The 26,516-nt window shown below is 45.7% G+C and overlaps 1 protein-coding gene across 4 annotated transcripts in view; it reads left to right on the plus strand.

Moving 5' to 3' along the window:
* Positions 1–26,516, plus strand: part of JARID2 (jumonji and AT-rich interaction domain containing 2) — a 242,643-nt gene that overhangs the window by 173,625 nt on the left and 42,502 nt on the right. For 3 of the 4 annotated variants that reach the window (XR_003005824.1, XM_024764213.1, XM_024764221.1), the window contains exons 4-5: positions 6,076–6,245; positions 20,387–20,563. Coding sequence is in view for 3 of the 4 variants with exons in the window: in XM_024764213.1 (XP_024619981.1) it covers positions 6,076–6,245; positions 20,387–20,563 (347 nt within the window). In the remaining variant the exon portion in view is untranslated. The remainder of the gene's footprint in view (positions 1–6,075; positions 6,246–20,386; positions 20,564–26,516) is intronic. The other variant, XM_024764233.1, reaches the window with a different exon arrangement.

Here is a 26,516-nt window from a genome sequence, read left to right on the forward strand (position 1 = left end):
CCGACCCATACAATCTCCAACACACACCCGCCCTTGTTTCTTTGACTAGCTGCCAGGTCTGTAGTGTGTGTGTGTGTCTGGGGGTAGAATAGAGTGGGTACTTATTTTGGAGATGGAAACACAGGAATTTTTTTTTTTTTTTTGAATAGGCCTTTCAGCAAGTTGGCAAAGCTTCAGGGCCAGCTCCCACACCGGCACAAAGAGCCTGGCTATGCGGGTCCCTCTGCATTTGTGGGATATAACGCATTTTCTTTCTTGAGTGAACACACACCCTGCGCTCCCACCCATGCATTGCTCTCTGTTTAGACTTGGGGTGTAATCTAAATAACTGGATTTACCAGCTTATGTTTTTAATATTGGAAAATTAAGTTAATAAGATGGTGTTTGGCATACACGGCCCTCCACAAGGACCGGCTGGGCACTGCTTTAGACCCCCTCGTCCCCCTCGCTCCCGCCTTGTCCAGCTGCGTTGCGTGCATACCGCTTGTCCTCCATGGGTTTGTAAACTATCAGAAATCCTGGGCAGAAATGGAATTTAATTAACCTAGAAATTGCTGTTGTGCCATATTTAGGGCTGCCCTAGAGATTGAGCACACAGATAGCAATAAGCCGGTTAACTCTATCCTGTGCGTAACCCCAGAGGAGACCCGGAGACACAGTGCCACAGTGATGGCGGGCTGCCCGGAAGCTTCCAAAGGCAGGATTTGAGGAGGGCAGGAGAGGGCACCGGGAGAGTGTTACAGAACAAACAATATTTGGCACAGGACTTGGTCAGCCACCAGTGGGTTTTCTTTACAAGCTTTGTCTTGGAATTTATCTGTTAACATGGAAAATAACGCTAGTGTTTATTTTGGTCTGCTTCTCTATTCCCATAAAGGTGCTGTACTTTTTTTCTTTTTAACCTAAATATGAAATATATTTGAAGACTTATTGGGGTAAAATTTTATGTGATCAAGCGAAACGTTCCTTTGGCTGTTGGCCCCGATGCCAGCGAATCCCACATGAGAGAAGGCTTCACTGTGAACCGTGGGGCGTGGAAGAGAGGAGGGAGAAGACGGATGCCCTCCCCTCCAGCTCACGCAGCTCGTCAGGAAGCGCCGTCTCTGACGTGCGGTGGTCTCGTGTGCAGGGGCGCGTGGCAGGACCTCCACACCTGGGCCAGTGGATTGTGGCCCAGGGACAGGTGTCCTGCGTGTGGACACGTGGGGTGCAGCCGCGTGCCTTGGGGTGGGGGGTACCTTGTGACGCAGCGTGGTTGACAGCCAGAACGCGACCTTAATTGGCTTTTGTTCGATGATGCTCCGGATAGGCAAGTGGCTCAGTGAATTCTCAATAAGCGGTGCCGGTGGTGGCGGAGGAGGTTGTGACCGAACAGGCAGGTGCTTCCGAAACTGATTCTCAGTGAAACTGGATTCCACTCGACCTTCGCAGAGCCGTATCCTGGGATGGCCAATAACTTTACTGGTGGCAGAACCACAGGCCTCTCCTGTAGCTCTTGGGTCCATTTCAGATCTGTCCAGCCATCTCCCTGCCACCTCCGGATTGCCATGCCCTCTGCCCCTCTGCTCAAAAAACGTGTGATTCCTAAGGAATGAGTGAGGAAGTGGTATTGTTCATAAATGGGACAGCAGCGCGAGGTTCCTGCCCTTCTCTCTCAACACCTACGGAGGGCTCGCCCTCGACACACGGCAGCCTGTACATGCAGACATAGGACATAAGGAGGCCCTGGCAGGAGAGCCCACTCTGTAGGCCATCTAAGGGCAGAGGAATGGAAATGGAGTCGAGCGGTAGGTCCTGGGGGATGTGCTATTTGAGGATGGCTCAGTCTCTCTGAGGAGGTGACTTTTGAACAGAGACATGGAAAACGTGATTCTGTAAAAAGCAGCAGGCTGGAATGTTCCCCTCGCTGGATTACAGGAAGAAGCCAGCCATGGTGAGATAAAGGGGAGAAGCATTCCAGCTAGAGGGAGCAGTCTGGAATAAGCAGGGTCCCCTGAGAACCTTTGCCTCTATCCTAAGAGCATTTATTTCTACATAGAGTGACACTCTGGGGGGATCAGATCAGTAAAGCAACGTTCGTATCAACACATCTCCCTGCCCCCGCCCCAAAAAAGAGGCACTTTTGCTTAAATGGGATTCACACCAGCAGAGCTGAGCTTTGTTGTGACTGGGTTGCCATGGGGCTCCTGTCCCTTCTAGAGAAGGGACACCCCAGATGGCCTTACCCACGACAAGGGCTTCAGATAGCAAGCTCTGCATTCTCTGAACTTGCTCTCTGAATTTTTTACTCTTTTAATTCACATACACACATTTACACCACGGAAGGTGAGGAACAGCGATGATTTGATCTGAAACCACTTCTATTCCCTAAGCCTCACTGCCCTATAACCCTAGATTTTAACACACTGTAAATAGAAGGTTACCCTCAATGTATTTATTCATATATACGTGTATTTGCACGTTTCCTCCTCAGTTGGTTTAAGTTTCTTCGGCTTGCTGGAGAGTTTGGTTTTAGTTGGTTTCATTGACCTTCCTGGCACGGAGGAGTCCTCTGTAAGGGAAATTCCTTCCTGGATCAGTTAATAAAAGATCAGCACAGAAGTGAGTCTTGTGCCACTTGACACTTCTGTGGTTTGTGTGGGACAGACGCCCTCTGTATTTTCTGCATTCTGGCTTGCTGTGCATTACCAACGCGAAGCAAAGGCCCTCCTGGCTAAACTTCAGGTAAAAAAGCCTTTGGAGGCCCTACATTCTGCTTGTTTCTTCCCTTGATGCCCAGGAGCTCCACACTCTCTCCAGCCCCACCCCTGGGTGGCTCTGAACTCCCTTAGTTCAACCTAAATTTCCATTTAAAGCATCTTCGCCCTGGTAATGGACTGGAGGGTGTTCCTGGTGGAGGGATGGGTGGCTCCCATCTGCTCCCATCTTGCTGGCCTGATCACGGCTGGCGCCCAGCAGCTGAGTGCAGGCCCTCCTGGAGCTCCACCGCCCTTGGTGGGTGTCTGATCATGCCTGTCCTCTCCTGCACGCCAGCCTCCTTCTTTCCCCAGCACTTCCGGGTGCAGATAACCCAGGTCTTCAGCACATCTGGACCTCCCCGCCCCCTTTCTGTACTGATTTTAAATAACATACACTCATTTCCTCGTATCAGACACTCTAGAATGAATCACCTATCCCACAAACATACCCCGAATGGCTAAGAGTGCTTCCTCCATGGATTTGGCCTCTGAGTTGTGTCATTCAAGCTCTTTTGTTGCGTGGGGACAGCAAAGCAAAGTCACACCTTTGTAATCCCCTGGGACCCGCACACACAAAGCCAAACCGCAGACCTGCACTTTCCACAAAGTACGGATTCTTCTGGCCTCTTTAAAACAAGATATTGGTTTGTCTTGTTCTTTAGGTCCTGCTTTCATCTGGGTCTCACAAATACTTAATCACTTGGGAGCTTGGCTTAGTCCTCTGAGGGGTAATTTATTTTACTGCCGCTTTTTAATCTGTTATGCCCTTGTTTTTCATAGCCTCCCTGAGAAAGTCATCAGGGAAAAAGCGCCTTTTATTTGAGCAACGGTCGGAGCATTTATCTTTGAGGTTATGAAATTGTAGAATGTTTTTCCGTGTCCTGCTCTGTCATCTGTGTTTGCGTGTTTGTTTTTCATTCAGGCTGTGCCGTCTTCTCATTATGTGTGGCATTTGTCATTGCCGACTTTTGAGAAAGCAGTAAACACTGAACATCCTGTTCACGTACAAGCAGTGATTCCATAAAGCCCCCATAATGCCCAGAGTGTGAGTTGTGTCCATTTAAATGAAGATGTACAAATCAGAAAATTGCCAATTAAAACCCCTGTTCAGTAGGAAAACATTACAGGGGTTTTCTTTTAACAGGAAGGGCAAGTTGGAGGAGAGAAGGAGCTTGTTGGAAGAGGAGGGTAGTTCTCTTGGGCTCAGTCCACCCTGAGGGTGGCAGGGCATGGCGCCGCTGTCTACTTTTCTGTATCCTGTCCTTTCTCTGAAGTGATCCTGCTCAAGGCATGGGCTGTTTGCTGCCTGGTGCCACTGAGCTGAATAGAGAAACGGAAAGTGAGCAGTGAGCATGTTAAAGCAGTTGAACAGGGTGATTTTATGTCTGTGAGTCTAATAATAAATTTGAGCTTGTAGTTTATGTCTTTCATTTTCCCCCTACAATAATTATCTTATAAAAATACCCATTTGTAAAAGACAGAAAATCTAAAGGGGACCGTGAGGGGGAACCAAATGCAAAACGGATCCTCTTCTGCGATGCTTTGAGAAGCACCGCTCCTTCCGTCTCTCACACACACCCCACCTCCATCTGATCCTCCTTGAAGGTCAGTCCTCTGGGCTTGGAGGCTCTCCCAGCACACACTTCTGCTCTCTCATCTTCTGGACAGTCAGTTGGTTGCAAAAAAAGAGGTCTTTGTTCCTCACAACACGGGAATGGGAGCATTGTTTTATTCCCTTACCATTTATGACGTTTGGAATTTCTGTTAAACCTTGTTATATGGCTGTTTTCCTCTGGTTATTCCTGGGTTCTGAAGTGCTTTTGATTAATTGTGACGTTTGTAAGATTTTAGGGACTGAGGGTTGTTGCCCAGTTAGTATGCAGCAGTCATGCTGTCTCCCTGTTGATCAAATGTCAGTTCATATTGGGAATATGACCTATTCAGGAGTGTTTCTGGTGGGTCGTAAGGGAGGCAAGAGTTGAGTCTGGGCAGGACACGGGAGGTTAAAACTTAAGGGAGCTAATTTTTACAAAGTGGAAAACCAGTGTGTGTGTGGGGGGGTTATTTTGTTAAATACTAGAATGTTAACTTAAAATGTTAGGGTATTTTGAGCACCGGCAGTTAAAGATACTATGCTTACTGTTTTACATGATCTCAGCGATAGTTAAGGGAAGGCTTGTTTGTACTATAGAATTATAAATGTATGTAATACTCAAAGCAGCCTTGAGCTGGGGTGGCTTTATCAGCCTCACCCACATAGTGATTGACTCCAGTTTGGGGTTCTGAGCAGATCCGTTTAAAGCCCTGTGCCGTAGGGCTGCTTTTCGATTCTTGTTTTTTCCCTGCTCTCAAATACTGTTTCTTGAGCATCTTTATGAGCAGGGCCAGAGAGGTGGTTTAAAGCAGGACACTACAGGTTCACACCCTCAAAGGTGTTAGGAAAAAAGTAAAGAAACCTTTCCAAGAGTCATTAGGATTCAAACTAATAGAGTGTTTGACATGTAAAATTGTGTGAGTGAACAATGTCTGGTTAAGGAGATTGAAGTGATTTGTAGACACCAAAGGATAAATTAGGGGATTGGTATCTACGTAGGATGGTAATAGGGGAGAGGCCTGAGAAAGGTAGGTTAAGGCCAGTTTTTCAAATCCCTAACTAAGGACTTTGGACTCTGTGTGGGCAGAAGGTAACCCATAATTTGGTCATGAAGGAGGGGTTTTGAATAGACTAGAGAAGTGGTCTTCCCCCCCCCCTCCCCCCACCCCCTGCATTACAAAATTCCAGGTGGATTTATTTGGCTGAATTGGAGTTAGAAGAGCTTAGAGATGGGGAGACTTACTTCCTCTGGGGGTGTGAGACCAGGTCAGTGACAGGCTAAGGTGGACGAGGTGTCCTTACACAATATGAAGGCAGTTGTGCATGTGTTTGTGATAGTATCGTGTTAAAGCACAGAATGCTAAATAAATGTGGCAGATGATTTGTGAAAAAGCACAAAAGTCATTAATACCGTGTCACCTAATACCGCATGCCGCTTTGGAAATACCCAGGCACACACTGGTTTGTGCACAGGCACGCGCTTGTGTGCCAACGTACACACGTGCTCATTGTGCATATTTTATATCGGTGTAGAAAATGTAGCCCTTTAAAGCAAGTTTATTGCCCTTTAAAGCAGGCTTGTGGTTTACAAGAGTGAGAGAGATATAGAGAACCTTAATTAGAAAGAAAGAGTTTGCTTGAAATAAGGTCTCTCTTCCCTTTTGTGTCATGATTTTATTGCTGCAGGTAGATCTATATCCTCCAATCTCTCTGCTTGTTGTTAATTTTCTTTTGCTTTTACAGGCCCAGGCTGCAAGCACAAAGGAAGTTTGCTCAATCCCAGCCGAATAGTCCCAGCACAACTCCAGTAAAGATAGTGGAGCCATTGCTACCCCCTCCAGCTACTCAAATTTCTGACCTCTCTAAAAGGAAGCCTAAGACAGAAGATTTTCTTACTTTTCTCTGCCTTCGAGGTAAGACTGTGTTGCTATTTTGGAGGGAGCAGCCTGGTTGAAGGAAAAAGGGGCAAGGCCTGTCCCCAGGAGTTTTGCTGTTGGCTTTGGTCTCTGCTCTACAACCTCTTGGAATTCCCAGCCTGGTTTGAGGGAGTGAGAGTGTAAAGTGAGGAATCCCACCCAGAGGGTGCTTGAGCTTTCCTGTTTCTCCTTCCCTTTTCCTCTGACTCCTGAATCACCTTTCTTGGCATCTCAACACACAGTGTCACAGTTTGTAGTCTTACATTTTTATAATTGACTTCTCCCTGACATCCTTTTAGGACCTCTACCACCCCAGCATCACCGTCACACACATGCTTTGCAAACTTGGCTTTTCGTTTTGTAATTTTTTTTTTTTTTTTTTGGTGGGGTAGTTGTGGATGGGTGTTAGTTCCCGTTTCCTAGTGTTTCCTGAGGTCTGAGAATAAGCCTCGCTAATGGAGGGTCCACTCCCTCCCCCCGCCATACTACTTTAGGAAAGATAACAATAGTGCTTTGTAGGTGTAGATAACAGTGGAAATATTGGTCTGTCCATACGAACAGGACCAACGAACCGAGTGCACGGAGGGGATTTTGTAATTACAAAATTACAATTTTGTAATGAAGGATGGGTTTGGATTTACATGGCCTTATTTTGGGGAAGTCTTTACTGTAGGAACTAAGTGAGGGAAGAACACAGAAAATGGTGAGGGAGATTGAGGGGCCTCTCCGTTTCAGGTAGGAGCATCACAGAAGGGAGTCTTCGAGCTTCTCGTTGCCCTGTTGGGCCATAGCATTTCAGTCTGTTCTTTGGTTGATGGTGCTCATGTTGGTCACTGAATTGCGGCAGGTCTGTCAGGCTTTCCCACGGAAAGCGGACCCTTGGCAGCTTTTGTGATTATACATATTTCATTGTGAGGCTCTTTGTTTTTGTTTTTTTTGTGTGGTTCGCGGGCCTCTCACCGCTGTGGCCTCTCGCGTTGCGGAGCACAGGCTTCAGACGCGCAGGCTCAGCGGCCATGGCTCACGGGCCCAGCTGCTCCGCGGCATGTGGGATCCTCCCGGACCGGGGCACGAACCCGTGTCCCCTGCATCGGCAGGCGGACTCTCAACCACTGCGTCACCAGGGAAGCCCACGAGGCTCTTTGAAACTCCATATTTCATTTCTCATCAAACTCGATTTACTCATTTTTTGGGGATCTGGATGGGCTCATTTCCTGTTTTGTTCAGAGGGTTGTAATCTGTTACTTATCTGTTTTGATGTTTGATTGTCCCAGATCCCATCAGTGTAGCCCCTTCAAGCTGGCTGCCTTGCCCTTTGACACGTCCCTGTCATGCTCCCATCCCAGCTCCCTGACGCAGTGGAATGTCCTGGACTCTTGTTGTGTACTCCCTCCCTCAGCCCCGAAATCAGCCATTTCTTCTAAGAGCGCTGTTCATTTTAAGGAACAGCTGTTCTTTAGAAGCCAGGGTCTAGGCTTGAGGTGTGCTCATAGCTATCAGAGGGAAATGTGTTGTGTGTGGGGGGGGGCATGTGCAAGGGCATGTATGTGCACATGTACACGCATGCTCATTTAGTATGCACATCTATGTCTCTAGGTCTATTAAAATCCATGAACGAGCACCAGTACCTCCTAATTTTAGTTTAGCACCAAAGGGTTCCTTCTGGTTTTCTGTTTTTTTTTTTCCTATATTTAACAGAAAGTTGACTCCTGTTATCCATAAATTGTTTATTTGATCCATCTTTTCCAGTGTGCCCCACCTCCCATCTATTCTGCCACCCTCCCCATGGAGCCCTTCTGATCTCACTTGGCTGGGACCCTGTGAACGGCCTGACCTGTGTGTGAACACCTACCTCTTCATCCTCCTTTGGCTCTCGCACACCACAGGGGCTGCCGTGGTCATTATACACACACACACACACACACCCACACACACACCCACACACACACCCCTTGTACCAGTTTGCTTTAGGACTGAATTGTTAGGGAAGGGAAAATGAAGGGTGAGGTTTTTGTTTGAGATTACAGGCTACTGATATGATAGTCCTGGGACCTGGGAGACTCAAGACATAAAGGAGGAGAATAACTATATTTCAGTGTGGACCACTTCTCCCTCTCGAAAGGGAGGTGGGGTGGGTAGCAGGGCCTCCTGCCAGCATCTCCCTTGGGTTTGACATAGCTCTTTGCCGAAGGAGTCTAGTGATCCTAGGTGTTGAGGGTGGAGATGGAAAGGAAGGTGTAAAAACCCACTAGCAAAGAATCAAGTGCAGGATTGGCTGTGAAGGGTGAGAGGAAGAGGAAAGATGAGAGTGACCAACCGGCTGGTAGACGGTGGGGTGGTGTCATGAGCAGTGGAGAGTGAGTGGGACCAGGTGCTCAGAAGAAGGAATTTGAGCCCAAGGGATCTTTGAAGGGTCAACAAGTGTCATCAGAAGCAAGATGGTTCAGGTGAATAATTAAAGCTCTGTGTTGGTAAGACTCTTCATTGTGTCTTTTTAATCCCACTGGAGCCACATTTACCTTGGAGCCATGCCTTAACTCTTTTCTTTAGGAAGATTCACTGATCGTGTTCTATTAGGATGTCAGAAAACTGCTCTGCAGATTACGGAATTCAGTTACGAAAGTTCTTACCTATGGAGTGGGTGTGACTTGTTTTTAGAGCGAAATTTGTATGTTTGTGCCATGTGCCTATATATGCATAATTTTTAAAAAATCATATTTTCTCTGGTTTGGGGTGATTTAGGGAGGACCTTGCTTAGAGAGGCATGCTTATTACTCGAGTAAATGGCACGTAGGGAAAACATTACCAAGTACCCAACTTTGACATTTCCAGGCTCTAGACACAAGAGAATCGTGTCTTTTCATAGACACAGTTTACTTCTGTCACTTGTCAGATGGAACAAAAGTTTCAGTAAGTGAAACATAAGATGTTTAATTTTGGAAAAATGCTCTGAGGCTTGGAAAGTTATTCCTACATTCATGAGCCAGATAATAAAAATAGGTTTCGTTGTTTATTTTAGCTGATGTGCAATAAGGTTTTGACACAGAGTATTGCACTCTCTTACTCTTCCTCCTGTGCTTTTTAGATTTAAGGTATTTTATTTTAAAAGCCAGGGCTGTGTGAGGTCAGGTGCGTTTACCTGATCTGGCTTTTCTAAAAACCTCAAACGATAGGTGATTCGCTAAGTGCTTCGTGATATTGGAAATGTGATGGATTTGGTGGCCTTAGATGGCATACTTCAATATGCAGTTGCTTGAGCTAGTTAAAACTCATATTTTGGGCTTCCCTGGTGGCGCAGTGGTTGAGAGTCCGCCTGCCGATGCAGGGGACACGGGTTCGTGCCCCGGTCCGGGAAGATCCCACATGCCGTGGAGCGGCTGGGCCCGTGAGCCACGGCCGCTGAGCCTGCGCGTCTGGAGCCTGTGCTCCGCAACGGGAGAGGCCACAACAGTGAGAGGCCCGCGTACCGCAAAACAAAAACAAAAACAACAACTCGTATTTTGAGGTGTACAGGGGTTAAATAGACAAAGCCTGTTGTAGTGGTACTTTAATAATTCTCTTTCAGTTTCAAATGTTGAAACTTTTTTTAGTTATAAATGTATTTCATGTTCCTCTAGGGAAGATCAGCAGAAAAGATGGAGAAACAGACCAAAAAAAAAAAAAAAAAATCAAAATACCCCTCCCTCTCATCTCCCAGAGACTACCGCTGTTTATCATCTCCTTGGTGAAAATGTTACTGAGCCTTCTCTGTGCATATACAATACAAGTCACACACCCCAAATGGAATTGCATTATATTTTTATTTTTGCAATCTGGTTTTCCTATTTCACACTCTCACGTAAACACCCCTTCCGTCTTGTGGATGTCTCATCATGTATCTAATTCTTGATTTACATGTAGATGTATTTCTAACTTTTAGGTATCAACTGCTGGTGACACTTCCTCACTTAAGTCTTGGCCTCATCTGGCATCTTAACAGACAAAGTTGATAGTTGGGAATTTGATTAACTTTTTCTTTTATACCTGCATTCTAATTCTGCCGCTGCTTTTTTCGTTCGGGTTCCACACCAAACAGAGCTTGTCTGAGCCCCAAACTTCATGCTCAGCCTCAAGAGCCCGGCCACTCCATCACCCTTTACAGGAGTCTCTGGGGTAAAGGAGACAGTCTTGATAGGCTTCAGTATTGGTGGGAAAGAAAGCCTGGCTGCAGAAATTGTGAAGGAATCAAAGACCTGGAAACGATGTTTATTGCCAAGGCTTACAGATCATCCTTTTCTCCAGTCCTCCGTTATTACCCGTAATAGTCTCAGCGCTAATTTGGAATATGGAAGAGAATGATCTTGAGACTGAGGAAAAGCCGGCAAGTAGAGTTCTTTAAGCCTTGGTGTTCGTTACCCATCAGTGACACTCAGCAAGCCCAAGACCCAGCCTTCTCCCCACAGCTCCATTAAGTATCCTCAGCGAAAGCGTGGGGTGGGGAAAAATGATACCATTAATAACTCTGGGATTAGTGTGTACATGTCAACACAGCAGCCAGTTGTTCAGGGATAAGAAGCTTTAGAGATTTAAAAAATCTGTCGTAAGGCACGCATAGACCTTTCAGCTAAGTTTGGCAGGGCTCTCTCCTTTCCTATTTAGTATCATGACCTAAAATCTCTAAAGGAACGGAAGAGTGACTAGTGCAGCCGGCCCGAAGTGTTTGCCTGCAATGTATTTATCTTTAAATGGCTGCTTTGAAGGGGGTCCACATGGCTCCTGCCAGAGGCATAATTAGCGTCTTTTGCTGAGAAGGGGGAGGGGTGTGTGCCCTGGGCAGCGTGCATCGATTCTAACCATCGCTGCATTTTCTGTCACCCGTCTCCTTATTCTTAATGAGTTCTGTCTTCTTCTCTTTGTCCTGACTATGATTATTAGCAGGTTAAAAAAGCTTAACACAGCAGAGCAGTGGCAGGTTAAATGATTCTCTTATTTATATTTTTCTCTTTATGGGGCTCTGCAAACAAGGGGGATTCCCAAGGCGCATCCCTGAAAATACACATCTACACATGGTTCCTTCTTCTGACCGTGGGTGTCACAGTCCAGTGTCACAGTTCGGAGGAAAGAGAGCTAGTTTGGAGGAGGCGCTCTTAGAAAAGACCCACACTGTCAGCCATGGCGAAGCAGTCCTTTCTGTTTTGGGACTGCTTGCCTTTTGTTTCTCAGGTCTTAGAGAATCTTCAGCGATCAGCCGTCATTCAATTGCTAATTAATTCAGCAAGCCTTTATTGAACGTTTTTTATATGCCAGACACTAGAAAACAGATTAGCAACGGGAAAGCAGTATCCCTGTGGTAGGTGCGATAGACCAACTAGGCAATGCCAGGGTAGAGGGTGCGCGTGTGGAACAGGAAGGGACTCTGCCCAAGGCTCTCTGGGATGGAGCTGGCTTTGTAGAAGGAGAAAGTTCTGCAGGAGCCCCTGCCAAGGCCTGGGATGGTGTTGGGTTTGTTTTTTGGAGGGCCTCTCGTTAAAGCAGGGGAGTTAGACGTGTCCGATTCTGTGGGCCCTGGGCTGGATATTCACCAAGGTTTTTCAGCTGAGAGAGGAGACATAACACGTCCAGACCCTTATTGAGTAAGATGATCTCGGCTAGAGGAAGGGCTCTCTAGCGGGTTATTGTAGGAACGGATCATTCAGGCCGGAGGCTGAATGATCCTAGTGGATCTTGGGCAGATGACTTAAACCACTCTAAGTCCAAGTGTCTTCTTTTGTAAAATAGGTGTGTAGTTAGCACACAGTTGCTGTGGAGTTAAAGTCATGGGTGTGAAGCAGGCCAGTGCCTGTGGTGACCATCCAGTGGACTTAACTTAGGTTTCCCAGTGAATTTAGGCAGGCGAAGAGGGTATTGGAGGAGCCTTCCATTTGCAACTGAAGAGGAACGATGTAGAAGACCAGCTGGGGAGAGTGCAGGTACCAGAAGAGACAGACCACCCGTGGAACTCTCTCTAAAGGCATTCATTGGCTTTATTGGTAAGGAGCACATGTTTTGATAAGAGTACTGGCCTTGGGTATTGAGGAAGCCTGGGGTGATTTCGAGGTCACAGAATGAAAGGGGATTAACCTGCTATAAAGCAATTAAGTAATCCTCCAATTGCAAGGAACACTATGGCACTAGTAATGAACTTCCTTGAGCAAAACAGGAATACTTTACGTGAACTCTTTGGGGAGGAAGGCCTTCTGTCACGGTGATACACAGCTTTTTTTTGATGGATCCTTTTGAGAGGTGTCGCCTCTTAATTTTTGAGAGAGGTAACAGACAAAGTGGTATTCTTGCCACCCTGAGAATTTCAGTGGCCACCCTCACTTTTCTCCAGATCAGACTGGCCTTGTGTTCCTCATATGCTTGGTTTTCCAGGAGTCTGTGTACTTGGCTTAGTTGTGCTGAGCAAGCAGTTTACTTGCCAGGATAGTTTATCAGGCTAGTTACGAAGAAATACGAAACCATCGTGTCCTTAAGCGCCAAGGAGGGGAAGGATGGATCCCCTTTAATTGCTCTGTGACCTCGATCAGTCGTTAAGACTCCAAGACATTTTGCTCAGAGGGTTGGCCCCACTCCAGACTAGCTGGCCTCCGACCAGGCTTTGCCCTCCCTGCAGATAGAGCGGCTCCCTTCTCCCTGCCAGTGGCTGCTGGCGCGGAGTCAGTATCCTTCTCACAGTTGCCTGTGGCCTCCCCCTTAGTTTCTGGAGAGTCCCTTAGTATTTCTTGTCCTTTCTGAAATCCATTTAGAGAAGGTAGATGGAAGTAAGGAGAGTCCTGTTTTGTTTACAGAGCACCTTGCTGGCAGCTGACAGCACTAAAGTCATCAGGATCCCTGTCCCAAAGGCAAGGTGCCCCTTCTACCGTATTTACATCTGATAGGATTTGTGGACACTTTCGCGGTGGAGAGAGCACAGACTTGGGTGTTCGGGTAGTCTGTGTGTGGCCTTGATGAAGTTAGTTTCTGACTTGTTTCCACTTCTGCTAGGTCGAGTGTGCTGTGTGGTGTGATCTGCACATTCACCTGCTGGGAGGAGATCCAGAGACCTCATTGCATTTGACTGGATGTGTATGCGTTTGCGTACGTTTCAAGCCACAGGTGTAGACAGCCTCATGGGAAAGACAGTACGCAGATTATTCCAGCTGTTAATTAAATGATACTTTCTCCCATTGCTGTGGTCGGCTAGGTCGGCACGTGAGCCGACGTGTCCAGAGGGAAAGTGGTTCTCGTTGCCAAGTCCCTCTTGTCAGGGCTCTTAGAACACGTGCCCTGCCGTGGGGCATTTCCTAAACGTGCGGTCAGACTGGCACACCTGGGAGCACGTAACTGAAGAGGGGGACACTGAAGTGACCGTCATATCGTCACTTCCTCCCTGTTCTTCCTGAAAAAAGACTCTTATGGACTGAAGGTTTCCAGCTCTCACAACGCATTACTCTGCCCAAGTTCCAGAAATTCTAACTGTTGAGTTCATTTTGTGTTTCCATCCTATTTCTGTGCACCGCACTGCCCCCCTCCCCTTGTTGCCAGTCTGCTAACTTTCCCACTTAGTAAAGCAGAGAGGAAAGAAATTGCCTTTGCTCTCACCTGTGGAAAGTGACAGCCTGCTTTTATAGTTTCGAGTTGTTTTTGTCACTGAAGCCATGTGTCAGCCTAATGCACTGAAGTGTGGGTGTTGACAGTGCTTTTGCGTATGCTACCTCGTAGGCCTTTGGGGTCATCACAGATGCTATGTCTGAAGACATTAATCTCATTGTACAGACAAGTAAACTGAGGCTCCTGACAACGGGCACGTGACTGCCAAGGTGACGCTTCGTCCTGGACTTCTGGATTCCGTGTGGAGTCCTTTTCAATGATTGGATAGCGTGTGTATTATAAGGAAGAGCAGTTCCAGGACGGGCTTCATCGCCCAGGCCCCTCCTTATCCCATAAGGAATTAGGGGCTCCCTTGGTGTTTGGCCTTTGGCTGGCGGGCTGTTTCCCAAGCCCTGCTAAATGTGCCCCTGGTGGTGCCAGAAATGACATTAGCTGCATGTTTAAAAATTTTATTGTAATATTAACTACATTTTTTTAGGGCATGTGATGTTAATTTTCTACTGATAATAGAATCCATTTAAATCATGAATATGAATCACTTTAAAGAAAATAGCAGGTGTATATGGCACATAGTCTCGGGGCCGATGGAAGTGGGTGAGGTTTGGGAAGCCTTGGTGTAAATTCTGCTTCCCTGGTAAATTGTAAAGGCCGACCTGGAAGAGACAGAGGTCATCATTCAGTGTGTTGCAGTTGTCCCAGTCTTTCAGGGCACTTGGTGTTTACGTGTGGGGTGCCTGAGTGTTCAGGGTGAGTTCGGATGTCTGGTCTGTGAGGGTTGCTGGTGCCTGATTCAGTGCCGGCTACATACACAGCGGGATGAATGGACCAAGACAGTTGTACCCACTTTCTCCCTTGACTCTCCAGTTTTGAAGGATGGAGCTCTCTCCTCTCCTCTAACTTGGGAAATCAGTAAATAACTATCCCTTTCTCCCCCTACCCAGGCCCTACCAGGTCACTTTGAAGTTCTGTATTTTAATTTAATATGATAGTAGGGGCTGATTGCTTTCATTCTGTTTGTGTATCCTGAAGATCAATTACAGACACACCAAATCGGGGGAGGGGAACAGCCCAGAGGTTATTAGGTCAAGCTACAGAATTTGACTCCCCAGCTAATGCCAGCGGGCAAGGAATCCCTTTAGGGTCTTTGCAAAACAGAGCTGAGCTATGTTTAGCATGTTAAGATAAAGAACTGGTCGGGGGAGGGAAGATAATGAGAAGGAGGGCTTGTATGTGTACATGATTCATGGAGAAGAATCCAATTTTATAGAAACCACAGCCCAAATTAGAGAAAGCAAGCTTTTGGATTAAAATGATTTCTGTTGTGGTTGTAACATACCACAGTTTGATTTTTGTCCAGATGAAAACATTTGGTTTTCACTTCAGTAAATATTGTGGAGACATTGCCAGCTAATTCTGAAAAGTAATGAAATACGGCTTTGGCAAAGCGCAGATGCATTCTGCACTCCCGATTCCACCGACTGATCCAAGTTCAGATTTTTTTTCACGTTTGCTAATTTGCTTGAATAATCAGGAGAGGAAAATCTGCCTGCGATTTTAATAGAAAACTGTATATACTAAATACACACGTATAACTACCCGCCCCCTCATACCCTATGCAATCCTTAACGCTCTTAAAACACTAAAAGCATTCACTTTTCATTGATTACTCCTTTAAAACTACAGAGTTTGTAAGGGAGCAAGATGGTGTGATTTTGTGTGATAAGCATCCCGTCTGACTTGCACTATTGGGGCTTATACCTCTGATGGGGAGAGCCCACCTGAGGACACCAGGTGTGGGTGCTGCAGAGCCCTTCCTTTCTCAGACCCCTTGTTTTCACCTCCTTCGCCTGTGTTTTGCCGCAGAGCCCTCCTGTAGAAAGGGAAGGTTATTTTCATCCCCGTAGATCCATGCCCATTTTTCTGAATGCTGAACCCACAATGAGCTTTTCAAAAGTTTGCCTCATCTGACATTTGGAGGGAAGACGTTTCCCTAATAAATTTTCTAGAGAGGAAGCTTACCTCTTACGTGCGAGAATCTATAAGGTGCCAACTATTCTTAATGAAAAATTCTAAAAACACGTATAGTCTTCTGTTTTCAAATACGAAATGTTAATTTAACTCTCTGTTCACACGGCCTCAATTTGATTATCTACTATTCCTGTTCACCCATTTTATACTGAAGAATGTGGGGTAATTTACACCAGTGATAAAGAGCACCGACTTCTGGTTGATTTTAGGGCTTCAAAATATCCTTTCCTTCATCTTTTTCTTTTTTTGTGTGTGTCTAGCAGATTCCTCCTCCTCTAAACTTATTTGTAAATTAGATAATTGAGCTTGTAGCCAGGCTAAGAAGAAATAAATATGCCCGATGTGAATGTCTTGACTAGTTTGGCTTCTCAGATGCTTTTGGTTTTCTTTTATGTTTGAGGTTCTTCTTTGGCTATTCTCTAGGTACTACCAGACAACAGTCAGTGTTTCTCCATCACCTTGATTATGAAATGTGAGGTGATCTTACTGGTTTTGTGTCAACAAGAAAGAAAGAAGCTGTTTTTGCTGCCTTTCCCCTCGTGCTGTGCTTTCTCCTGATCTGGAATGTTGGCTTGGCCTCTCCGTGGCTTTGCAGATGGACATGTCAGCGGGGTCTTAGAGGGATTTCCAGTAGCTACGTGGTGACAGAGCTTTGGAATATGCAGCGTTGTACTCTGTTGGATTTAGTCTTTTCTCCTTGCTTCAGTTTGACTACAAGGTTAATGAGAGGCACAGGTATGCAGGTCCCCAGTAAAATTCTGGAGGTCTGGTTTTTCTGGGGGAGAAGGCTGTAGTTGATGAGGCCACTACTGAGGGGCAGGTTATAGATTGGCAGTGGCTTCTTGAACAAAGCCTGGAGAATAGTAAGGCCATACCCAGGCTTGGGGAGAGTGCTGTCCATGATGAGTGGCACCTGCGGAGGGGAGAACTGGCACAAGCCTAATATTTGAACCAAGGGCATCTTGCCTCTGTTAGTAATTAACTGACCTCTCCACCTGAGGATCCTTATTATTGGGCATTGGTCCTCTTCCTCCACTTATCCCTTCTCCCTTCTTTGTACGAGCCTCTCCATTCCCCAGCTGGTTTGAGAATCTTCATTGCCTTTTATTTTGTTCATGCTTGATCTTTAGGTCCAGACCGACATGTCAGTCATCTGATGAGAACCCAAGTCACCTTTCAGGGTGAAAGCATTCTGCTTTTATCCCCTGTGCCTCCATACTTAGAGAAATCGTGTCCTTTCCCACTGCTGACTGCAGAGCCAGTCCCGTCAGAAAGATTTTGTATTATTATAAGTTTTGGTTTGAGAGTGAGTCCCTCAGGAAACACACACCTCTACCTCCCCTTTTACTAGTCTTCTGTTTTCTGTTTCACTTTTCTCTTAGCCTCTGACTGTCTTTTAGAATATGTAACAGGTTCCATCACTTTGTTTATATTTGCTGAGAAGCTGTTTAAAGAAATGGATTCATGGGACTTCCCTGGTGGTCCAGTGGTAAGGAATCAGCCTTACAGTGCAGGGGACTCTGGTTCGATCCTTGGTCGGGGAACTAAGGTCCCACATGCCGCAGGGCAGCTAAGCCCACGGGCCACAACTACTGAGCTCGCAAGCCTCAACTAGAGTCCGCAGTGCCACAAACTACAGAGGCCATGCGATCTGGAACCCATGCGCCACAGCTAGAGAGAAGCCCGCGCGCCGCAACAAAAGATCCCACGTGCCTCAACGAAGATCCCGTGTGCCGCAGCTAAGACCCAGCGCAGCCAAAAATAAATAAGTAATAAATAAATCTATATTTAAAAAATGGATTCATAAGATTGGTTGTTTTCTGCTTTTGTTGAAGAAATTACCCCATATGCTGTCTTTAAGATGTTAATGAAACTTGGATTCTGAACTGAGCTCCTAACATCCCCTCCATTTTCGTTCTTTGGAACATAAATTTAATGTTCACCCCATTCTCAGAATCTTGAATGTAAGGAATGTGATGCTTTATACATTGGGTTTGAGTTTCAAAAACTCCTCCTCAACAGATTCTGTAGGTGGCAGTTAATTATTTCTCGTGTGTTTCATGTAGATTTTACCTGATTCTGTTTGAAACATAGATTTACTTTCCCCCTTTTGAAGTTACTCCCAATGGCCTCTGTTGCAGTTTATTGCCTTTTCTCCTGGGGTGGGGGCGGGAAAGAGGAAGGTGAAGAGGGTAATGGCTTACTTCCTGGAATTATAGCCTTTAATCCTGCTTCCCTCCGACAGAGGGCAGAGTGGGCTGTGGAAGTTACTGCAGGGTCTACCCGAAAACCTGCTCTTCACAGTACTAACCCATTTTCTGATTTCAGCCGCTGGTCAGTGCATCCATGATAGTGTGTAGGAAGGTTCTTCTTTAAAGGAAGTTAGATGTGGATATTTTGATCTCGAAGGAACTTGAAGAGATTTATTTATTTAACCTATTCCTTCTCACTCTACTGAAGAGGGAAATGTAGTGGCTGAGTCTGTAACTTCCGGGTGTTGAGTCCCCAGCTCTGTCTAGCAGCATGTAGTGTGTTACCTCGTGTCATGTTACATGCTAGGATGAGTTGTTTATGGTAAATTTCCTTTTCTTTTTCTCTCTTTTTTTTCTTCTCTCTCTCTTTTTTTTTTTCACTCAGAACCTCTTTTGAGTGCTGAAATAAGGTTTCTCCTGCTTTTTCTTCAGTACTTAAAAAGTTAGATTTAGGAAAGGATCTAACGGTATGGGTATATTTGGCTGTGGAGGTACTTAATGTATATCTGTGTGGATGGTAAGTTCCAACTGAAAACTTCGAAGAAGGAAGCCAATAAGGGTGGTGTCTCCTCTTTTTCTATTCAGTTTTGTACCAATTGTAAAACCACTTAGTACAAGGGTAAATATATTGTTCCAGTGGAAATACGGCCAGATATCCTCCTCCTCCTTTTTTTTTTTGAAAAACTTCATCTCTGACTTCTATTTGATTAGACGATTTTCCCCAAAGCCTGTGTCAGACCTTCCTTCTGTTGAGAGCCTGCTTCTAATTGGAAGTGATCAAAGGGGAGAAAACAAAGGAAATGGCTTTTGTCAGAGCGTATCCAATTCTGTTGTCCACAGATTTTTTGTCACATACATCCCTTTGGAGTTTGATTTCCGTTCAGTGGTGTGACCCACATAACTTGTAGGGTTTTGAGTATTGGTAGGTCATTGATGACAATAAGAGGAAGGTAGTGTCTTTGCCTTTGTGTTTCTGGGAGCTGGGTGGTTTGGGTTTCCCACTTCAGTGCCGTGATACCACTCAGTCATGTCGGTCTCCTTGTTAGAACATGCAGCCCCGCAGTTAGACAGGAATGGTTTAAACCATTGTGGACGAAGTCTGAGATCCCTATTTGGGAAGGAGAGCAAATTTGGTTACTTGAATCTTGACAGGTGTTCCTGGAGTGTTAGCTCATTCACAGGAAACTGTCGAGAAGAAATTAACTTCACATTTATTAGTTCTTCCGTTACTTGATAGTAGCTCTCCTCAAGATACCTAATGGGAAAGAAGATTTGATGTGGGGCCAGAAATTAACTCAGGGGCTTAAAAAAAATTTGATCAGTTAATCAATTAATTTGAGGGATTTTTAACAGCCTTGGGTCCCAAACAGTATACCAATTAATTGACAGATCTCCTTCTGAAAATTCATGATTTGATAAAGAAGAACTGTAGTGTGCTTCTTTGTAATATTGAGCTTATTTTCTGGTGTTTTTGTTCTGTCTTATGTTCAGAAACAAAACCATTTGGGGCTGAGGCGGTTAAGGTGTGAAAGGAGTAAGGGATGTGTATGAAGAGGGTTTTTAATTTTTTTAAACCAGCCTTTCAGTTAGTGTTATGCAGGAATTTCTTTTCATAATTTTACATGCTGTTAACCTGATCATCATATCAAAGTAGCTTCCAAATATATTGTGGGTTTTGGGAACCCATCCCTGTCATTCACCCCATATGAATAGGAGATAGTTTCCTTCTATAAGGAAATGTCATATTTTGTTTTCACTACTTGCTTCTGATTGTCTCCTCTTTCATTTTAAATTCGTTAGCTCAGATTCATACTTTTTAAGTCTAGAAAGTTAAAGACACAACCCAGAATAGTCTCTTGTCCTTGACGCCGTGGGTAGATTTAAAAATAAAATTTTTATTAATTTTTCTTGCTCAGTTCAGTCCTTGGTGGTTTTTCCCTTCCCTTCTTAGGAACTATTCAAATGAGATTTAAAAAATTTTCCTTTGTCATGTTTGGTGAATGGCATCACCCCCCAGCTGGGGGATTTTGCTTGAAATCTGTTAAAAGGACACAGATGGAGTTATATTTCCCGGGGCATGTTTGAAAAATAAATTAAAAATGGCAGTAGAGATAAATAGCTTTGTTTAATCTGCTCAGTCATGAGGATTTCAGTTTGTAACTTAACGAATGGCTCCATTTGAAGTGCGCCTCTGGAAGGGGTGAGGATCCAGGCCTGTGTTTATGCACCTTCTTTTAAACCCACTAGGTTCTCCTGCGCTGCCCAACAGCATGGTATATTTCGGAAGCTCTCAGGACGAGGAGGACGTCGAGGAGGAAGATGATGAGACAGAAGACATCAAAACAGCCACCAACAATGCTTCATCTTCATGCCAGTCGACCCCCAGGAAAGGAAAAGCCCACAAGCATGTTCACAATGGACATGGTAGGCCCGCTGTTGAATTTGGGTTAAAAAAGCTAAAATCCAAAGCTTTGGGTGAAACGTAGAATCGATCCTATGTTGAGAAGATGAAGGCTGCGGAGCTGGTGGCGAAGCTAGTTTTGGATGCTTCTTTAAGTACCAGGCACTTAGCAGTCATTGGTGTAACACAGTCCAATCAAGTGTGTCCTAGACAAATAAATTGTTAAGATGAGGATACATATTCTTATGTTTGCGGAGCTGATGATAAATTCCATAAGAGCGGCAGACGTAGGAACTGGAAGAGGAAGACGTCACATCTAAACAGAGATGGTCAAGATGATTTTGTGAAGACGTTATTGTGATCAACTTACTGTTGTGATTTTAGCAGGCAGAGATAGTGAAGAAAGGAAAGTGTTATCCAGTATGTGAAATCAAGTACATGCATATGTATTGTGAACTAGACTGATTTTTCCCCCCCTCGACTGTTAACATTGTGGGGGAGGACACGTAGCCCACAAAACAGGAACAAAAGCGTTGAATGTGAGAGAGAGAAAAGTATAAATAAGTTGGCTGTGGAAAGTGCTCAGTGGTTTTTCAACAGGGAGGTGACTTAATTGGAGTTACATTCTGAAAAGTTTAAGTTGGCATCAATTAAGAGGATTTCATAAAGGGAAATGATTTAAAGAAGAGGAAACACATTGACAGGCTGTAATTGTAGGCAATTACCTGGCCAAAGGTAACGAGGGACTAAAAGGTGATCATGGCAATGTAACTGGGAGGATATAAGTACAAAAATGTGTAGGTAGATAAAGAAATACTGCAGGGAGTAGGATTGAGAGAACTTGATGACTAATTGGATTAGCATGGGGTGGGGGGAAGGAAGTAAGAAAAGACGAACGAAAAGGAGAGTGGAGCAAAGAGCATAAGGTTGGGAGAGGTGATGGCTGTTCTCTGTGAGTTCTTAACCGGATTCTTTGCTCGAGATTATACTTCCGTTGGGACTCACAGAGACCCTAGAAGGTCGAGCGTCCCCATCTACAAATGGCAGAAAACCAGTGCTGCCAGTAAGTGATTGAGGCAGAGGAAAGCTTCTCATTTTTCTTCCTCCACGGCTGTGTACTGAACTACTCCTTGTCTTTCTGGATCCAATGGGAAGTAGAGATGCAGGGCCAGCATCGCTTAGATGTGACAGGAGTCCGTCTCGCCTGCGCCACTGTTGGGCATTCTTGCCTTGTCAGCCGAGTGATGATTCATCTGTCCTGCTTCTTGCTTGTTTAGGGGGCACAGAGACATGACAAAATGTGAGTTCAGGACCTGACAGTTTGTCGGGGGGATGAGGTTAATAATCTCAGTGCATAACTCAGTATTTCTCAGCCTCCGCCTCTTCATCTGTAAGGTAGGGATTAAGTGAAGTGTTAGTGTAGCCTCTGTTAGCTGTGTGTGTAGACATGTTCATAGTTAAGGGGTGGCTTCTCTAATTTCCTTTTAGTGGGTGGTCTTTCAGAAATCCCCTTTGTGAGAGGGTGGATTGAGGGCTGTTTTCCATGAATGACAGTAAAAATATGAGCGTTTTCAGGATAGGTTCATCTACGTTTTCTCTTTTGATTCCATCTACTTACTCTACAGCAGAGTCATGGGGAGATGGTCAGGGCAGGAGGTGTTTCTTGCTTTACAGTTGAAGAAATGGAAGATCTGATGTCTTGCACCCGTCACCCAAAGTGGCAGATTGCAGTCAAGATTTTTGAAATGTCCCCCGCGCTAGACACTACTCTATTGTAAGGGCGAGCGTGTGAACAGGTGTGCTTTGCGATGGGTCCAGCCTGTGCTGTGATGGTGGAGCTACCACTCTCATCTGGTCGATAGCAGCAAAGAGCCAGTGCCACAGGCCATGGCCTGGGAGACACAGCTCTGTGTGGGTCTCCAGTTGTGCTGTTGCCACATGGCTTTCATGTCTTTGGAGGTTTCATGTCTTTAAAAACCCAAAGGATGGCAGTGCTTGCTTCTCTGCGAGGCCAGTGGAAGGACTGGGCTGAAGCCAGCTCGGAAATGCACAGGCCATTAGGAAAGCTTCTCCAGTTTTGAGTGACCCAGAGGAAGATGAGAGTTTTGTTGAAAAAGAGAAGTCAGCTTTGGAGAAGGCCAGTTTCTGCCTCAGATTCGGTATTTCAGAAAAACACTGAGTTCTCAACACCTAGTTAGCCGAGCTTACTTACCTGCCCTGTTCTACATCCTCTGTGACGTGAAGAAGGCCGATGACAAGGAAGCAAGCTGCCACCAGCAGGTTATTAAAGCAAGACTTAGTGACACTGGGGAGTAAGGCCCCCCCGCCCCGACAGGAGGGCGTAAGGAGATTCCTGAAGGTACTGTCCTCAGCAGCAGAGATTAGAGGGCCGTCACCCAAAAGTGGTAAAACGAAAATGTAATCATCTTTGAAAACTGAACATCTAGCTGTGGAATAGTGTTCCTTTCCCAGCCATTTCTAGATAATTGAAATTACACTGCAACACCCAATTGCTAACACACACGTATGTTCCTCCCCCACCCCCCCACCCCCAGTTCTGTTCCCATAAAGGTCTTTATCAGCATCCACTAGTCATCAGGAACTTCATTTCCTGCCCCTTTTAAGGCTTAATTAGCTGTGCCTTGCTGGGTAGGCATTTAATTTCTCTGAGTGTTAATTTCCTCTTCTATGAAACAAGCAGGATAGTGTAGATGGTCATTCATTTGTTCCTTCCTTCATTTGTATCCCGGAATAAAGAAATAGTTACTGCGTGTGTCTCGGGTACAGGAATCGTTACCATTGAGATCTGTTATGGTGGTTGGTGGGCGTTACTGTGTGTTAAAGGGAAGGGCTTTTCCAGGATGACCTGATTAGCTGGGTGAAGATTCCTAACTAAAATTTTATTCCTGGAATCCATTTTTTTCCTCCCTGAGACATTAGTACCATTTTCAGATTAAAAACATTTATATCCCACCGTGTTTTCATCTCCTTCTCATTCCCATCTATACTATATCTTCTTGTCCCTATTATGGCCCATAGGAAACTTGGTACCCTGTTGTCTCCCGCAGAGTATGAGTTGCAGAATGGCAGCAGTGAACCCCAGGACTCTAGTGGTTTTCACAAGAATCCTCCAAGCAGTCAGGCTGGGATCCGTGAGAACTCTGTTTCCATGATTAACAAACACAGATCAAACAGTGGCAGAATTCCCGTGGCAGCTTGCACTTGTCTTTCCTGCTTTGTTTTTACTGAGACCCTTTTCTCTGTAAATACAGAGCAGAATTTCTTGAAATTCCTTGAAATGGGATTTCATCTTGGGTACCTATCAGTTATAAAAGCGGATAATTGTTTAAACATGACATCTGTCAACAGAATGAAACAGATATTCCTAAAGAGGGTTCACTTGTAATAGAAAGTTCTCTGCGGGAGTACAGAAGGTGTTTACCTGGTCTGTTGGCATGGCATTGGGCCAGTGGCTTTATCGGTAAAGAAAGCAGATAGATGGTCGGTGATTATGTATATGAGGAAACTGCTTGGGCTCACCCAGGACCAGCCCTGACTGACTTTGTTTCTTCTGTCTGGGGTTCAGAGGGGGCCTCCTTCAGGTTCAGAAAACTGAACTTCTGCAGTTCAGGTTCAGAGAGCACCTGCAGAGCCCCAAGCTTGATGAGATTTGCAAGGCGCTGATGACTGCTTGCTTCCTAGTGAGCAGCAGGCCGGTGTCAGAGGGTTCCTGAGCCATGAGGCCGACCACTTGGGCTTGCCGCTCCCCAGGATGGATGAGAAGGCCCTGTGGTGTGACACCTGTGCCACGGGGAGGCCGGGGATGCTCTTGTCCTCCTTCATGTGGCCCTCCCACGCCTCGGCCCCCACTCCCTGATTTTAGAGGGCACTTGGTGCACATGAGCTGAGAATCATTCTGGAGAGTAAAGGAAGTTCTCTGACTGCATGGGAAGAAAAGGCGGGGTTCAGTTCGTGAATGAGACGAGGGCGTTCCTTTTCCCAGCCCTTGCCTTAGTTTTTGATTGACTGATTGATTGATACTTGCCTCAGTTTTAACTCCCTCATTTTCCAAAAAGTAAAATCTGCAGACAGATCATCTCCATTTCCTTCTGATTTTGGACTCAGGTGAAGAGTGTACCAAGTGTGAAAATAGATTTTCTAACAGGGAAAACCTGTATGAGGCCATAATCACCACGTGGTCAAGCAGGTCCTCAGAATTGCGGAATTTTTCCACATGAGAGAGTGGAGAAGCAAGCTGCCTTTGGGCTCTTCTCCCTGACACAGGATTTCTCTTGTCCAGCGGTGCTTGCCCCCATAAATGCACAGAAAACAAAATGGGGAAAACTAACTCTTTATTACGGGGTAGCTTTGGCCCCAAACCCTGATCTGGCAGCAGGTCCAGAGTTTTATTTAGGCTGTGTTGGTCTGAAGAAACGAGAACCCAAGCTGCCGATGGTGTCCTGCTTTATTTCGTTTCTCCCCTAAACTTGAACCCCAGTGAAGCCACAGGTTCCCTACAGAGCAGGAGTGGAGCTAGTGGGAGCTGATGCCAGGAGAGAATGTTCGCTCCCCCTGCCCTCCCCGTAGGTGTCTAATGGGGCCTGGCTGGGGCAGCGCTTAACTTCCCAGGGATAGGAGCCCTGACCCCAGTAGTCCCCTGCCAGAGCCTGGTGACCCCAGGCTCATGTTTAGTTGCACAAACATTGCAGAGGACTCAGATGTTCTCGTTTATAACCCACTGCGCATCCTAAGGGAAATGGATGTGTTTATTAAAATGCATAATCTGAAACGACAAGGATGGCATCACACGTGCTTTTGACCTTGGCCCAACACTCAAGGGTTACAGTAACAATGCCTCCAGCAGCTTCTATTTCGATGGCTCTTCAGAGTTTCCAGAATGTGCTTCAGTATACAGAACCTCAAATGATCCTAACAGTAGAGCCCTTAGCTAATCTCTGTATTTGGCCATCAAACAACACAATCAAAACGTGGCTCTTGTATTTGTGTTACAAGTTGATATTTGAAGTGGCTCGGTTTTTGAGAAGTTCTCATCATTGGTAATTGTTTTTCAGCAGGGTAAGTGAGGTAGGGTAGAGGAATTAATGCTTTTGTCTGGAATGATGCTGGCTTTGGTTTTTCCTGGGTGGTGAGGCATTCCTTAGCCTTTGCACAGGAGAACTCAGTGAGGGTGGATTGTTCCCATCAGCCCCATGTTGTATATTCTCCACATGCTTGTTTTGCACTTAATGAAAAGTGGAAGGAATAGCAGAGACCACTGTTTCTTTGTGTGCTCCTCTGTTTCTGAAGAAGGACATTTCTCACAAGTCTTTTTTTTTCCCCCCCTCCACAAGTGTTTTTTAAACAACATGTTATCGGACTCCCAGCTGGAATAATTTCATTGCTTTTGGATTGACATGGTGGTGGTGGGGGAGTTGTGTAAGGGCCGAAAAGCGGTTGCTTGGGTGACTTCACCCCATTTCTGCCCTGTGATTGCCTTTGAGGTGCATTCAGCAGCCCTTCTGTCTGGGTGGTGGAGGGGTCGGTTGTGTGGGCTGAGCCAGGGTCCCCCCATGTGCCACGGGGAGATGCTCTCCAGCTGAGGAATGCTTTTTTCTTTTACCTTCCACCCCTCTTCCATTTGGGGCCACTTGACCTAGTGGTTGAGATCAGGACACTGATGCTTGTCTGCCCATGTGTGGTTGCAACTTTGGGCAGTTTTAGTTTTCTTATCTTTAAAGAGGTAGTAGGAGTGCTTTTTCATAGGTTTTAATTTTATTTTTAATTAATTAATTAATTAGTGGCCGCGTTGGGTCTTCGTTGCTGTGCGCGGGCGTTCTCTAGTTGTGGCGAGCGGGGGCTACTCTTCATTGCGGTGTGCGGGCTTCTCATTGCGGTGGCTTCTCGTTACGGAGCACGGGCTCTAGGCACGCAGGCTTCAGTTGTTGTGGCACGTGGGCTCTAGATCTCAGGCTCAGT

This window comes from Neophocaena asiaeorientalis, unplaced genomic scaffold (genome assembly GCF_003031525.2).
Source record: "Neophocaena asiaeorientalis asiaeorientalis breed wild unplaced genomic scaffold, Neophocaena_asiaeorientalis_V1.1 scaffold427, whole genome shotgun sequence".
NCBI lineage: Eukaryota > Metazoa > Chordata > Mammalia > Artiodactyla > Phocoenidae > Neophocaena > Neophocaena asiaeorientalis.